The following is a 14,213-nucleotide window of genomic DNA, read 5'->3' as shown; positions in this document are numbered from 1 at the left end:
TACAAATTGCACAAGAGAGGCATTTACAGAGTTACGAGCACTATCATTTCATTTCGTTCAACAGTCTTAAGAGGGACGGTAGAGGGCTGTTGTTACATCTTGTTGTACATGTGGTAGGGAGAGTCCGTTTTGTAGAGTTTCTGAGTTCACGTCGGGTCGACTGTCCCCGGGTTGGAGGTAGCAGATCAGCGGTTCTCTCCGACTTCTCCATGCTGACTGCAAACCTACGGCACAGGTTGACTCTCCTGTTCTCCAGTGTCTCAAGACCACACTGTTGTAGAGCTGATGTATAGTTAGTATAGTCCTTTCCAAGGATGGTACGGCAGGCACGTTTTTGTACTTGTTCGATGGTTGCTGTCTGTTGAGGAAATGTCTGCATTCTTTGCGTTTCACTGGGGTGTGATGTGTTGGATGAGAAATACCACCAAATTGTACTTACTAGTATACACCTGGTGCTATATATGGGTCCCGCAGGACAAGGGTGAGTTATCACATGGGCGGGAACAGTCCTGTATTTAATGCTATTGCAGCCTAAGGTATCACATAATTAATCATATCTACATTTGTATGCAGTTTACATTTGCAATTAACATTATATTCAACATCAAAGTTTGAAACGCACCTGTGATCCTCCACATGATGTGTGACTCAGTGGTCCATGGGATGGGGAGCTGGTCCTTCAGGATGGAGTCCATGACATAGATGGAGGGAACCCGGAACACCACGTCGAAGATGGCTTTCACACGAGAGCGCCAGGTTACATCTTGGCCCTCAGTCATAATGCTAGCAGCAGTCACTATGAACATAACAAGAAAACAGACAAAAGTTAATGCAATTTATGCTTCCAAAACATCAACATTGTCCCATTCAATACCAGATATCTTCAATATGCTCCTGTCATGTGACATGCATGCTTTACTCAGATATCAGTAGCACGTCGGCAGAACGTACTGCACCTGCGCAGAACCCTGTATTTTCATGGTTTTCACTCTTCAGTGGATTTTTGGTCAACGTTGCGTCAGAATTTTGCCTGTTGCAGAGGATATCTTTTCCTACATAACATTTGGAAACTACAGACGGGATGTTAACCTTATATGCGCTAGTACAACCTTATATGAGACATTCTGCTGAAGTGCTATGTACAAATTACAATACATTACGGGTTTGGCGCAGGTGCAGTGCGTTCTGCCGACGTGCTGATATCAGTGTACAAATGCATGGAAAATTCATATCCGAGTGGCTACAAGTTACACCATAAATTATAAAAAAAACTGACATATCTCTGACCCAGTGTGTTTGGCCAGTGTGTGTATTCACAAGGACGTAAAAGTTTTAACATTAATATTAACAAGCTGCTAGTAATGAGCACGTCGGCAGAACGCACTGCACCTGCGCCAAACCTGTTATGTATTGTACATAGCACTTCGGCAGAACGTCTCATATATATTAGGTTGTATTTGCGCATATAAGGTTAACACTCCGTCTGTAGTTTCCAAATGTTATTTCGGAAAAGATATCCTCTGCAACAGGAAAAATTCTAATGCAACGTTGACCAAAAATCCATCGAAAACCGTGAAAATACTACAGGGTTCTGCGCAGGCGCAGTACGTTCTGCCGACGTGCTCTAGTAATGTAACTTAACTGCCAATAATTATGGACAACCACCTGAGCACAAGTACCTGAGCGACCTTGACAGACAAAGGACTAAACAGAGAATGAATAAATTATTCATTATGGCACCTGGAGACGACGTCTAGCGGAAAAATAGCCGTAAAACAACAACAACAACCAAAAATATGACTGACATGTGAGCAGCGCAATTTTTACACATAAAAAAGGCGTACATGCTGTAAACAACATCACAAATAATTCTTTACGTAGGAGGCCTAGGTCGCTTTCTGGTGCAGTTGCTAAAACAACATCTGATCATATATACCAATGACCAGCCGACTTTCAACAACATCCGGAGGTTCATCTACGCAGATGACCTCTGCCTGGCAACCCAGTCGAAAAGCTTTAAAGTCATTGAGAAGCGACTTGAAGACGCCCTGGAGTCCTTATCAGGGTACTACAGAACGTGGTTCCTGAACGCCAACCCGGGGAAGACCCAGGTCTGCGCATTCCACCTCAATAACCATGCAGCATCGAGAAAACTCAGAATCACCTGGGAGGGAAAAGAACTCGAAAACACCCCACACCCAGTGTACCTTGGTGTCACCCTTGACAGGACTCTGTCCTTCAGAGAGCACGTCACCAAGCTAAGGAAGAAGGTGTCTGCCCGTAACAGCCTTCTCTACAACCTGGTAAACTCCAGCTGGGGAGCGGACCCCAACACCCTCAAGCAGACAGCACTGGCTTTGTGCTACTCCACTGCTGAGTACTGCGCCGCAGTATGGGAGAGGTCACCCCATGCTTACAAGGTTGATGTGGAGCTGAATAGAGCCTGCCGCTCAATCACCGGTAACCTGATGGCTACCCCCCTGTCAGCACTGCACACACTGGCAAGTATCTGCCCACCTGGCATCCGACGAGGTGTCCAGACAAGGACAGAGCGAGAAAAGCAGCTCAGTGATCCTAGGCACCCGTTATACGGACACCAGGAGGTCCCCCGACGTCTGAAATCCCGCCGCAGCTTCATGACGGCCCGAGGCCTCGGGGGTATGACACCAGCGACCCTCAGGGTAGAGCTGTGGAAGGAGAGTCACCCAAGTAACAACAGGGCACTCCCTTCCCCCAGCGAGACACTGCCCCCAGGGACAGACTTGCGCAGAAGGGACTGGGTGGCCCTGAACCGGGCAAGGGCTAAGGTGGCCAGGACAGGGGACAACCTGGCACGGTGGGGCAAGTCCACCAGTACAACCTGCAGCTGCGGAGAGGACCCCCAGACCATCCAGCACCTGATGCACGGCTGCAGGCTTGGTCCTACCTGCACAGACACAGATCTCCAGGAGGCCAATGAAGCAGCGCGGAACTGGCTGGAGTGGATTGGCGATAAGCTATGATGATGATGATGATCATACAACTGAAGCATGAAAATTATACATGCAAGCAACAGTTGTTTCAGCTTGTATGATTGTATATACAGGTTTACATGTAATCTTTTCGTTATAACCACTGCCATACGTTAGGTACCATTTGATATTGTTAAAAAAGGGGCAACATATGCTTCAAAGACATGCATGGTACCGGTGGCCCAAAAGAACATAAGATTATTTCAACGTTCACAACGCAACTTACCGGTATTTTCTTGTCGGAGAAAAGACGTCGTCAGGGACTTTCCTAGACGTTTATAAATATTGAAATATGAAATACGCTTAATAATTTGTATCTTAGATACCTAGATCCCCTTTCTCCTGAAAACAATTTGTTGAATTGACCTAAAATCGCAAATTTCTGATCGAAAGCGGAAGTAAAAATTCGAAGACGACTTCGACGACAGCCATTTTGCCTGATGAATGCTGGGAAACGCAGAAAGCGTCAAGAATTTTACATTTTCTGCGTGTGCAAAAATAAAATTTTGGTTAAAATTTGAATCCTTCTAGTCATATACTTTGTCTATTTAAGTATTTATAAGGCATTTAAGGATCGGAAACGAGAATTTGTAAAGTTCATCTCTGAAACCAAAGGTCATAAGGTCACTGGTACCAACATGGCCGCCGATCATGCGGAAGTTCTGTGATTACAAAGTTCATGATCAGTTTTTCGTTCACGGTGAGTATAAAAGAGTACTAATATGAATAGATTTGGATAACGATGAACCACATCTATGTTTTGGCACAACTATTTATGTATGAAAGGATCGCCAAATGTCCTCAGTAAGTCTATTTTATCGAAAGACCATAGAGTCGACAAGTCACAAAATAATTTATGTTTTTTGTTGCCATCCAGGTCAGGTGCCCCAACCTGTTTGCCTAGTTTGTTTCGTCCTGTCCGCAAATAACGTGTAGGGATATATATTACTCGGCAACTAATTTTAGGCTAAGATAATGTTAACGTTATCTACAAAGATTATTTGCGAAAAAAATAGATCTAGAAACATTGTATCATTTCCATCTGAAATGTATAAATGTTATAATTATATATGTGCATGTCAGGGTAGGTGGATCTAGATTTCCACTGTAAAATATTTCTTCCACCCCCTAGCAGACTGTTTTGAACTGCAGTTGACACTTTTATTTCAAACATACTAGATGGAGTACACACACACATAGCACAACCATGCCCCTGAGAGAACATGTATCAGGCTGGGTGGAGAGAGGAGTGGGTGTGGTACTCAGGGTTCCCTCCCTATATTCACCACCCCTAGCAGATGTGTTTAGAACTGCAGTTGACAATTTTATTTCACACAAAAAAAGCACAACCATGCCCCTGAGAGATCATGTATCAGGCTGGGTATGGTACTGAGAGTTCCCTCTCTATTTTCACCACCCCTAGCAGCTGTGTTTTGAACTGCAATTGACCCTTTTATTTCACACATACACAGCACAACAATGCCTCTGAGAGAGTATTAATGCTATATTGTTGTGACATTGTTTTTTTTTTCTTTTTCATTATACATAGCACAACCATATGCTAGCCTGACTAAATCGCGCTCCTGGCGGCCGCCGCCCCTAGGTTGGGGTCATTAACCTCCGGCCGAGAGCTTTGTATACCCAGGCTAAACCATATGCATGTAGTACTGAGAGTCCCCTCTCCGTTGTAAAATATTTTCACCACCCCTAGCAGCTGTGTTTTGAACTGCAGTTGAGCTTTTTTTTCACACATACACAGCACAACAATGTTTCTGAGAGAGCATTAATGCTATATTGTTGTGACATTGTTTTTTGTTGTTTTCCTTTTTATTATACACAGCACAACCATGTAGTACTGAGGGTTCCCTCTTTACTGTAGAATATTTCCAACACCCCTAGCAGCTGTGTTTTGAACTGCAGTTGACCCTTTTTTCCTCACATATACACAGCACAACAATGCCTCTGAGAGCATTAATGCTATATTATTGTGACACGTGGAAACCTGTGTGATAAACTTAGAACTCTGTGTGATATGGCTAGTTGTCACACGGGCCAGAACACCTGTATTTAATGCTATTGCAGGCTTTCAGCCCACGTATGACATACTTAAGTAATCAACAATACATACATATAATACATATATCTACAACCTGTGATCCTCCACATGATGTGTGACTCAGTGACTGCGCTCACTCGGTGGCTTTATTCGGTGGTTATAGCAACTGACAAGGCTATATCACACCATATTCACCTCGGGGTGGGTCATTAACCCTTAAATGTTGTGACAATGTTTTTTTATTTTTATCATTATACACAGCACAACCATGCCCCTGAGAGAACATGTATCAGGCTGGGTGGAGAGAGGATTAGGTGTGGTATTGAGGGTTCCATCCCTGCTCCTACTGGAGGTGCTGTACCTGTGGGAGGACAGTGTCGGCAAATACCTGCCCTACAGAGGGATTCATCAACAGAACTTCAGCTTCCAGTACCTGTCATGGAACGCTTACATTCTGGGTGAGTTAAATGAAATACCGGTACAAGCCATGCTAAAGGATATTTTAATAACATTTAGCATTATTGATACTAAACACCCTTTACCAAATGGTAAAAAAGTAGAATGAAATCGATACTTAAATAAACCCAAAACTTTTAACATTTGTAACATTGGACATTGTAAATTATGCTTAGGCCACACCATTTTAACTTGTTGTTCCTCGGATTTTTTCAGAAAAAATATGGAGCGACAGGTAGGGCAAAAAGAAAATAAAGAAATAAATGAAAACAGGTCTAGGCATCCTATTATACAAATGCTATGATAGGAGCCATGAAGTCAACTCAAAAGGCTGGATTGATATTTAAACAATAGATTTTGAACTTTTAATCAAACGGATTCAAACCACAGCATTGACAGATGGAAAAACTGTAAAAACTAGGAAGAAAAGGACTTTTCTCAGTTTCTCAGCATTTTTGAGTTGATTCAGAACGGAACCTTTTTTTTTTTTTGCAAATCAGACAAAAAATGAAGAGGCGAATCTGAGAACCAACAAATTAAATTGGTGTGGCCTTATGGTTATATGGTTATGACACATCAGTACATTCTAACACAGCGACCTTTTATTTCAACAATGTACTCGATTGGATGTTATTATTTTAATGTGTTATTACAAGAGTTGCTGTGTTTGCTTGACGTCAAAGGTCATTACTGAATATGAAAAAATGATAAATAATGAAAAAAAGAAATCTAAGAATTGTTTGCATATTGATTGCTCATAATCATACAGTGCAAAACACCTGGCACAACTAGTATTAAGGGCACTATTACTTTTAACATGCATGTGATAGTGATTTCAGCACCAAGGACAGGATGAACATGACAATGCATGTGCACCTTATTGCACCCAAAATTGAAGCGGTGCACCTAATTCTTTTCTGTGGGTGCACCAGTGCACCCAAATATTTTTGTAGGTTTACATATTATCATAATGATTGTTATAGTACATTTACTGTATGTAGAAATGAAACATAATTAGTTTTTGCTGATATTCTACTTATATGGAGCAACCAAATATTTTTTGTGCACCTAATTTTTTACATTGGGTGCACCAGTGCACTTAACTATGCACTCTATCAATGAATTTCGAGCCCTGCAATGAGACAATGTAGGACAGTTAAAAGTAAACCTAACTTTTTACATTTTTACTTTGGTGTGACTTATAATTAGACAGGAATCAAACTTACAACCTTTCAAATCCAAGGCAAACACTCTACTCATGATGATAACTACAATGAAATTGTATGCCGATGTAGTCCCTATTAGACATACAGGCTGTACATGTAATAATGATACGTTTCTATATTATATACAGTATACACACTTTACACAGTAATTCAAACTGTCTATGAAGAATCACTATTTTTATGAAATAACTTCCAACACTTAAATACAGAATTGAGACTTACCCAAATTTTCGGTTGACTCCATCAACCTTGTTCACGGAATGGACCCGTCTACTCTTGGACCGTGACGTCAGAGACACGTGACCTTGCGCACATGTAGTAGCAGGTCATACGTGCCAGATGACTTGTGTCACCCCCTGAATTGGGTAAGTCCAATTCTGTATTTAAGTGTTGGAAGTTAAAGCTTAGTCTTTAATTCATAATGACTTGTACCAACACAGATGAACTTTCATGCTAAATCACTATTTTTATTTCCCCAGGTTACATCCTTGCCCTGACAATCTTCCTCCTGCCTCTCAAGAAGCTGATCCAGCTCTACACACACATCCTCTCAGCAGTCATCCTTCTCCTCAGCCACCTAGCAGCTGGCACCTACATTGCAGCCGAGCTGGAGCAGGGCTACGAGGGCCTCGTGTTCTACAACGACGACAGTTTCCACCGATTCGTCATCCATCTCGTGGGGCAAAGCCTCGCCGCGCTGGCATGTTCCTACCTCATTGGTGACAGACGATTGTGGCCTTATTCAGCCTCATTGATTCCTCTCATAGCAAAACTCTGTATGATGCCTCTGGGAAGCTTAAAGCTCTTCCACACCTTTGCTGCTTTGTTCACCACCCTAGAAGTGCTGTATTTTATCGCAAAGAACTTATTTGTGCCATACAACTTAGTGTTGGCGGCACAGAAATCTGTAAGGGCAGTAACCTCCGTGGTCGGTTGGTTCCCGTACTTCTTGTACTTGTGGAACAAGCTGGCTGTACCGTCGCTGTTTTTGGCGTATTGGTGTTTCATATTTGCTGTACAGGTGTATCTTTTCCTGGGCAGCATCAACCACCCTGTTCTTGAAGAGGGGACGATCATCCTTCTCCTGGCCAGTATGGCGGAGTGCTGCGGAAGCCCGTACGCGCTCCTCGGACTGTGTTTTACCGTGTCGTACGTAGCCCAGCTCATACTCACCCTAACCAAGCTGTACCTCCAGGGGTTTGAAGCCTTTATGCATGACAACATCATGCACAGAGGAGTCACCGAGGGGCTGACACTACTGCTACTGGCACTACAAACTGGTTTACTTGAACTCAAGAGTGTACAAAGAACCTTCCTACTCAGTATTGTCCTTTTCATTGTCCTAGCGTCTACAATCCAGTCTATGCATGAGATTACCGAGCCCATACTTTTGGCTCTGGGTGCGTCGCAGAATAAAAGCTTCTGGAAGCACCTCCGGTCTATCACCATGTGCCTTTTCCTGCTCACCTTCCCCTTGTACATGACTTTCCTCATCAGTAGCTTCTTTGATGTTGATCTGTGGTTGCTGATCATCATTTCGAGCTGTATTCTCACCTCTCTGCACGCCGTGGCGTCGATGTTCATGTACACGCTCTTCATGATCGACGGATATCGCAACGAACCGTGGGAAAACCTGGACGACATCGTGTACGCCATAAAAGCGACCTGCAAGACGTTAGAATTCATTGTGGCGCTGTGCGTCGTGTACTACGGCGCGAAGGAAGCTCTGTTCGGGGAGTGGACTTGGATCGGAGCCTCGGTTATCATCGTGCACTGCTACTTTAACGTGTGGCAGCGCGCTCAGCAAGGCTGGAAGAGCTTCTTACTGCGTAGGAAAGCGGTCAGCAACATACAGTCTCTGCGACAGGCCACAGCAGAAGAACTAGCTCAGTTAAACGACGTCTGCGCCATATGTTTCCAGGAGCTAAACTCGGCGCGAGTGACCCCCTGTAGTCACTACTTCCACGGTGCGTGCCTCCGCAAGTGGCTCTACGTACAGGAGAAGTGCCCCATGTGCCACACCGAAATCAAATTCGAGGCTGACACCCAGCAAGACCCGCCCCAAGAAAATCAAGACAACGAGAGACAACATCATGCTGGAAATGAGGCAGACGCAGAAGGACTTAGAAACAATGAAAGGGACGATCCCACACTTGAAGCTGAAGGACAGGGTGAAACCAATAATGCAGATGATAACGAACCAGAAGCTGCTAGGCCAAACAATAATGCAAACGAAAGCAAACCATTGCTCGAACAAGACCAAAACTCTGAAAATGTGGCAGGCCCAAATGCCGTACAGGCTGATTTAGAAGAAATGGACAGAAAGACCTCCACTGAAAGACAACATGTTTTAGAGCTTCCAAAAGTACAAGCTGAGGTACATGTAGATGATAAAGAAGAAAAGGAAAATGTTAGGATAAGGCAAGATGTTGCCAAGAAACCTCAGGAGACAGAATCACAGGAGAGAGGTGGGTTACATGCGTCAAGTCACAGTACAAGTAATGACAATCCTGAGGAACAACCACAAGACTGGGAATTTGTGAATGTAGGAAATGTAGATAGATCAGAAACACAGGATGGTGACACAGAACCTAGAAATGATGTACAACATGAAGATAAATAAGATACATGAACGTTTTTGTAATTATGACAAAGGATAGGATATTTTGCTTGTCAATGAATGTTCATTTGTACACACAGTTCAGATATTGTAAGGCCTTCTTTTGTTTCTATGGTATGGTAGAAGTTAATTTGCTTCTATATAGGTATGGTAGATAATTTGCAACAAAGAACCAAATGCAATTTGCTAGCCTGGTTACCAAACCTAGTATAGCTCCTGAGTCCTACAAGCCCTATTTGCGTAGAGGATGTAGGACTCGGGAGCTACATGTATAATAGGTTTGGTAACCAGGCTAGCAATTTACATTAGGCCACACCAATTTGATTTGTTGGTTCTTGGATTCGCCTAGATCTTCGTTTTTTCTGGTTTGCAAAAAAAAAAAGAAGATTTGGTTCTGAATCAAGTCTCATATTTGCCCCCAACAGTTGAGAAAAGTCCCTTTCTTCCTAGTTGTAACAGTTTTTCCATCTATCAATGCATTGGTTTGATCAAAAGTTCAAAATTCATTGTTCAAATATTGACCCAAATTTTTGTGTTGACTTCAGGGCTCCAATTGTAGCATTTGGAGCTACAATAGGATGCCTAGGCCTGTTTTCATTTTTTTTCGGCCTGTCGCTTCATATTTTTTCTGAAAAAAATCTGAAAGCCAACAAATAAAATTTTGGTGTGGCCTTATACATGTTCTTCATAGATAGCAATCCCACTTTATCATGATAATAGTACATCACAGTGTGATCATGTTCTTGTTATATGTAGTTTGAATATTTGGCAGCAATACAATGTCTGCTATGTACAGATGTGTACAGTTTAGTTTGTTCAGATTAAGAACATGCACGAATGTAGATTTTGTCATGTAAAAACAGTTTTATGGGGGAAAATTGTTGTTTTGAGGTTGTTCTGTGACATTGTCATGTTCTTCAAACTAATAGTAGCCTGCAACTTTGTCAGACATAATTATGGTCCTGGGGCCTCACCAATTTAATTTCTTGGTTAGGCCACACCAATTTAATTTGTTGGTTCTCGGATTCACCTCTTCGTTTTTTTCTGATTTGCAAAAAAAAAAAAAATTGATTCTGGTCCTGAATCAACTGAAAAATGCTCATATTTTGCCCCCATCAGTTGAGGAAAGTCCTTTTCTTCCTAGTTGTTACAGTTTTCCCATCTATCAATGCAGTGGTTTGATTAAAAGTTCAAAATTCAATGTTTAAATTTTAACCCAGCCTTTTGTGTTGACTTCATGGCTCATTCCGTAGCATTTAAGCCTATAATAGGATGCCTAGACCTGTTTTTATTTTTATTTTTTTCGCCCTGTCGCTTCATATTTTTTCTGAAAAAATCCGAGAACCAACAAATTAAATTGGTGTGGCCTTAACAGATTTTTTAGAAAAATAATGAAGTGGGCGGGTGAAAAAAAATAAAATAAAACAGGCCAAGGCATGCTATTATGGCCCAAAATGGTACGATAGGAGCCATGAAGTCAACACACTAGGCAGGTTCAAAATTTAAACAATGAATTTTGAACTTTTAATGATACCACTGCATTGAAAGATGTAATAACTGTAACAACTAGGAAGAATAAGACTGTTTTCAACTGTTCAGAGCAAGATATGAGCATTTTGCAGTTGATTCTGATTTTTTTTTTTTGCAAAAAAAAAAAATGAAGTGAAAGAATCCGTTAACCAAGAAATTAAATTGGTGTGCCCTAAGAAGTGTTTGGAATTTTGTTGTATCTGGATACTATAAATATTCGGCACCCTTTATGGGCAGTAAACATAAAAGAATAACGATGTACACTCTATTAACTAGTTTGTGGTTACAGAAATATTATTTTGGGTGGCTGAGTCGTTGGTTTGTGTCTATTCCTTTCTCATATCTTCAGTTGCATGGGAAGTGATTTTGATAGTTTATTTATAGGGATGTGAAACACCTGATGTGGGGGACCCAGTAGTGGCAGTAATTGAGCAGTACATGTATATGGAGGAATTCAAGAAGTGTTTCAAAACCCAACCATAATAGTTTAAGAGGTTCATCAGTCACATAAAAAATTCTTCAATTAGTGACTGTATTTTTGTAAGGTAAATCACGTACCTTCGTGATCAAGGTGTACAGTTGACACCAAAAATTTGGAGGTACATGTACATGATTACCTTACAAAACAGTCACTGATTGAAGAATTTTCTACTAACTGTCCAACCAAATTAGTATTACGAACAGCATACACAGTTCGATTACATCGTACATCCACAAAACAGTTCTGTCAAAGGTCTGTACACTTTAAGTCATGAAAACCAAAAATACTTCCTGAAATCTCCAGTTTCTTGTTTTTTCTTCATGAAAAATTCACTGTAAGGTACATGTACTATTATAATAGTAGGCAAAAGAGCCATTCTAGCATCTGGTTTTGAAATGAAGTGTGCAGTATCTTTGTAATTGCAGTGATGTTAATAATTCTCCTAAATCATAATCAGAAGATAAAGACATGAGCAGATAAAGAAAAAGAAATCAAAACAGGAGCCACAAGACTTGAAAGTATAAGGCTACAAATAATTTGGGAGTACAGTTACTGTAGCTAAGTTAAATCAGGCACATTTTGCATCAGACACACTAGTGGAAATAAAAGAGAAACCACATCTTTGAACATGTCTGTTTTTAATCATGTCTGTTTTCCCTAGTACATGTATATGTCAGGGTCAAAATAGGCATTATTGTGCAAACCGTACAGCACTGCTTTATAAAAGCTATATATTTTAACAAATAGGACTACTGCATGGAAGCAACACTAAGAAGCCAAAAGTCTACTCAGTCTGAAGTTGATTGAACATGTCAAAAGCGTCGTATTCTCCATTGAATCATCAGTTCTGTATGTCATTATTTCATAGTACATACAACATGTAGGAATAAGGTTATGAATACCATTATAATGTATGGTCAGGAGCACTCACTGTAGTTTCAAACTGGTTTAAATACATGTATGAGCAGGATTAAACACAAGTACCTTTATTCCCATACACAGATCTTGAGCCGAACATGCTCATGCACAGTTTAACTGTTGCAAACAAACCATTTATAGCATTCTTAAAGAATCTGATATATCCTCTTTACATGCCAACCTAAGGCCACACCAATTTAATTTGTTGGTTCTCGGATTTTTTCAGAAAAAATATGAAGCGACAGGGCGAAAAAAATAAAAACAGGCCTAGGCATCCCATTATAGCCGCAAATGCCACGATGGGAGCCATGAAGTCAACACAAAATTTAAACAATGAAGTTTGAACTTTTAATCAAACCATTGCATTGTTAGATGGAAAAACTGTAAAAACTAAGGAAGAAAAGGCCTTTCCTTGACTGTTGAGGGTAAAATATGTCCATTTTTAGTTGATCCAGAACCAAAATCTTTTTTTTTTTGTAAATCAGAAAAAAATAAAGAGGCGAATCCGAGAACCAACAAATAAAAATTGCTGTGGCCTAAGTACTATAGTATTAACACTGTGTCCTGAAATTTTCAACAAAAGATACAAAAAGAGTCTAAATTCTCTTTAGGCCTCCTGTGCACGTTGACAACATAATACTAGTAGTCTTAAATGTAAACTTTCTGCTTACAAGAGATCTTCTACAAATTTAAAGTAGCCCTTTATGCATTTGCCGCAAGAACAGTCAAATACACTTTCAAGCCCTTAACTTAGATGTTATGTTGTACATATTGACAAGCAAGTATGTGTACTTTTAAAGCTCTACAGAAATATCAATTAGGAACAAGACTAGTGCAATTTGGGGGAATTACAACAATACATGCAAGCTAAGGCCATACCAATTCAATTTCTTGGTTCTCAGATTTGCCAATTTTTTTTTTTGATATGCAATTATAACAAACATATAGATGGCATGTACAATTCAGGTTTTCTTATTTTAGCAATAACCAATTAAAGATCTTCAAAGTTTTTGTCTTCCTAGTTGTTAAGGTTTTTCCATTCATTAAATACAGTTCAAAATTCACTGATAACTATAGTACAATGTTAACTGTGTGGCTCATGTGGTAGAATTTAAGGCTATCACATTATGCTTTGGCCTATCTTGTTTTAGCATGCCCACTTCATTCATTTCCTACAAAAATCTGACATCCAACAAATCAAATTGGTATACACAATGTAGCAGACAAGCTGTGCTGAAAATGGAGCATTATGCACTAATATGTACATCTCTACTTCTACACTGTAGTCGTCATGTCAGCATGAAAGTTCATCTGTGTTGGTAGATACATGTTTAGAATTAAAACTTTAGATCCAACACAAAATGTTCTCTCGCCTAGAGCTTTCGACCAGTCACTATGGTCTTCCTCGGTAGAATGACCCAGTGAGGCTTGTCACGTGGCTTCTTTGAAGTGTGATGTCAACACATGGGGGCCGACATCGTCTACCAGATACCGTTGACCCAGTGTTGACATCACACTTCAAAGAAGCCATGTGACAAGCCTCACTGGGTCAGTCTACTGAGGAAGACCAGAGTGGCTGGTCGAAAGCTCTACATGTAGGTGAGAGAATTTTTTGTGTTGGATCACACCAACCAAGGCCACACCAAGTAAATTTAATGGATGACGTCCGCGCGCGCATTGATTTTGGCCTCTTCCTACAAAAAAAAACAAGAAATTTCGCTTCCTGTAAATATGACCAAATAGTCACGACAGTGCCGCAAATCGTCAGATTGACGTGAAACCCGTAACGTGAAGAAAGTGTCTATAACAGGACCATCCTGTCAATAACAGAAAATTTGCACTATTAATAACAGAAAATTTGCACTATTGACAGGACCATCCTGTCAATAACAGAAAATTTTTCACTGTCCACTGT

At 40.8% G+C, this 14,213-nt stretch overlaps 2 protein-coding genes across 3 annotated transcripts in view; one reads left to right on the top strand and one right to left on the bottom strand.

Moving 5' to 3' along the window:
- The window catches only part of LOC109486681 (E3 ubiquitin-protein ligase RNF139-like), a 9,345-nt gene extending 5,886 nt beyond the window's left edge, over positions 1–3,459 (bottom strand). Inside the window, exons 1-2 of the mRNA XM_019790569.1 lie at positions 3,238–3,459; positions 623–796 (exon numbers count right to left, since the gene is read on the bottom strand). Of these exons, the coding sequence (XP_019646128.1) occupies positions 623–779 (157 nt within the window). The 5' untranslated portion in view covers positions 780–796; positions 3,238–3,459. The remainder of the gene's footprint in view (positions 1–622; positions 797–3,237) is intronic.
- A 152-nt stretch (positions 3,460–3,611) lies between these two features.
- Positions 3,612–9,607, top strand: LOC109486672 (RING finger protein 145-like). Of its 2 annotated transcripts, XM_019790556.1 has the most exons (3): positions 3,641–3,711; positions 5,329–5,525; positions 7,229–9,607. In XM_019790556.1, exons 2-3 carry the CDS (start codon positions 5,336–5,338, stop codon positions 9,370–9,372), a joined length of 2,334 nt encoding a protein of 777 aa, XP_019646115.1. In that variant the 5' UTR covers positions 3,641–3,711; positions 5,329–5,335; the 3' UTR covers positions 9,373–9,607. The 2 variants fall into 2 exon arrangements, 1 of the variants encoding a protein (XP_019646115.1); XR_002141203.1 differs by lacking the exons at positions 5,329–5,525; positions 7,229–9,607 and adding an exon at positions 4,212–4,290 and having other exon boundaries at positions 3,612–3,711.
- The last annotated feature ends 4,606 nt before the right edge of the window (positions 9,608–14,213 follow it).

Source organism: Branchiostoma belcheri, unplaced genomic scaffold (assembly GCF_001625305.1).
Source record: "Branchiostoma belcheri isolate BF01 breed outbred unplaced genomic scaffold, Haploidv18h27 scaffold82, whole genome shotgun sequence".
Classification (NCBI taxonomy): domain Eukaryota; kingdom Metazoa; phylum Chordata; class Leptocardii; order Amphioxiformes; family Branchiostomatidae; genus Branchiostoma; species Branchiostoma belcheri.
The sequence above is the reverse complement of the archived record's forward strand: the minus strand, read 5'-3'. Positions and strand labels throughout refer to the sequence as shown.

Bases quoted from the DNA above. Each gene is read 5' to 3' on its own strand.
- LOC109486672 (XM_019790556.1), top strand. From the start codon at position 5,336: ATGCCCCTGAGAGAACATGTATCAGGCTGGGTGGAGAGAGGATTAGGT. The intron at 5,526-7,228 runs GTGAGTTAAATG...TTATTTCCCCAG, and splicing joins ATGGAACGCTTACATTCTGG to GTTACATCCTTGCCCTGACA.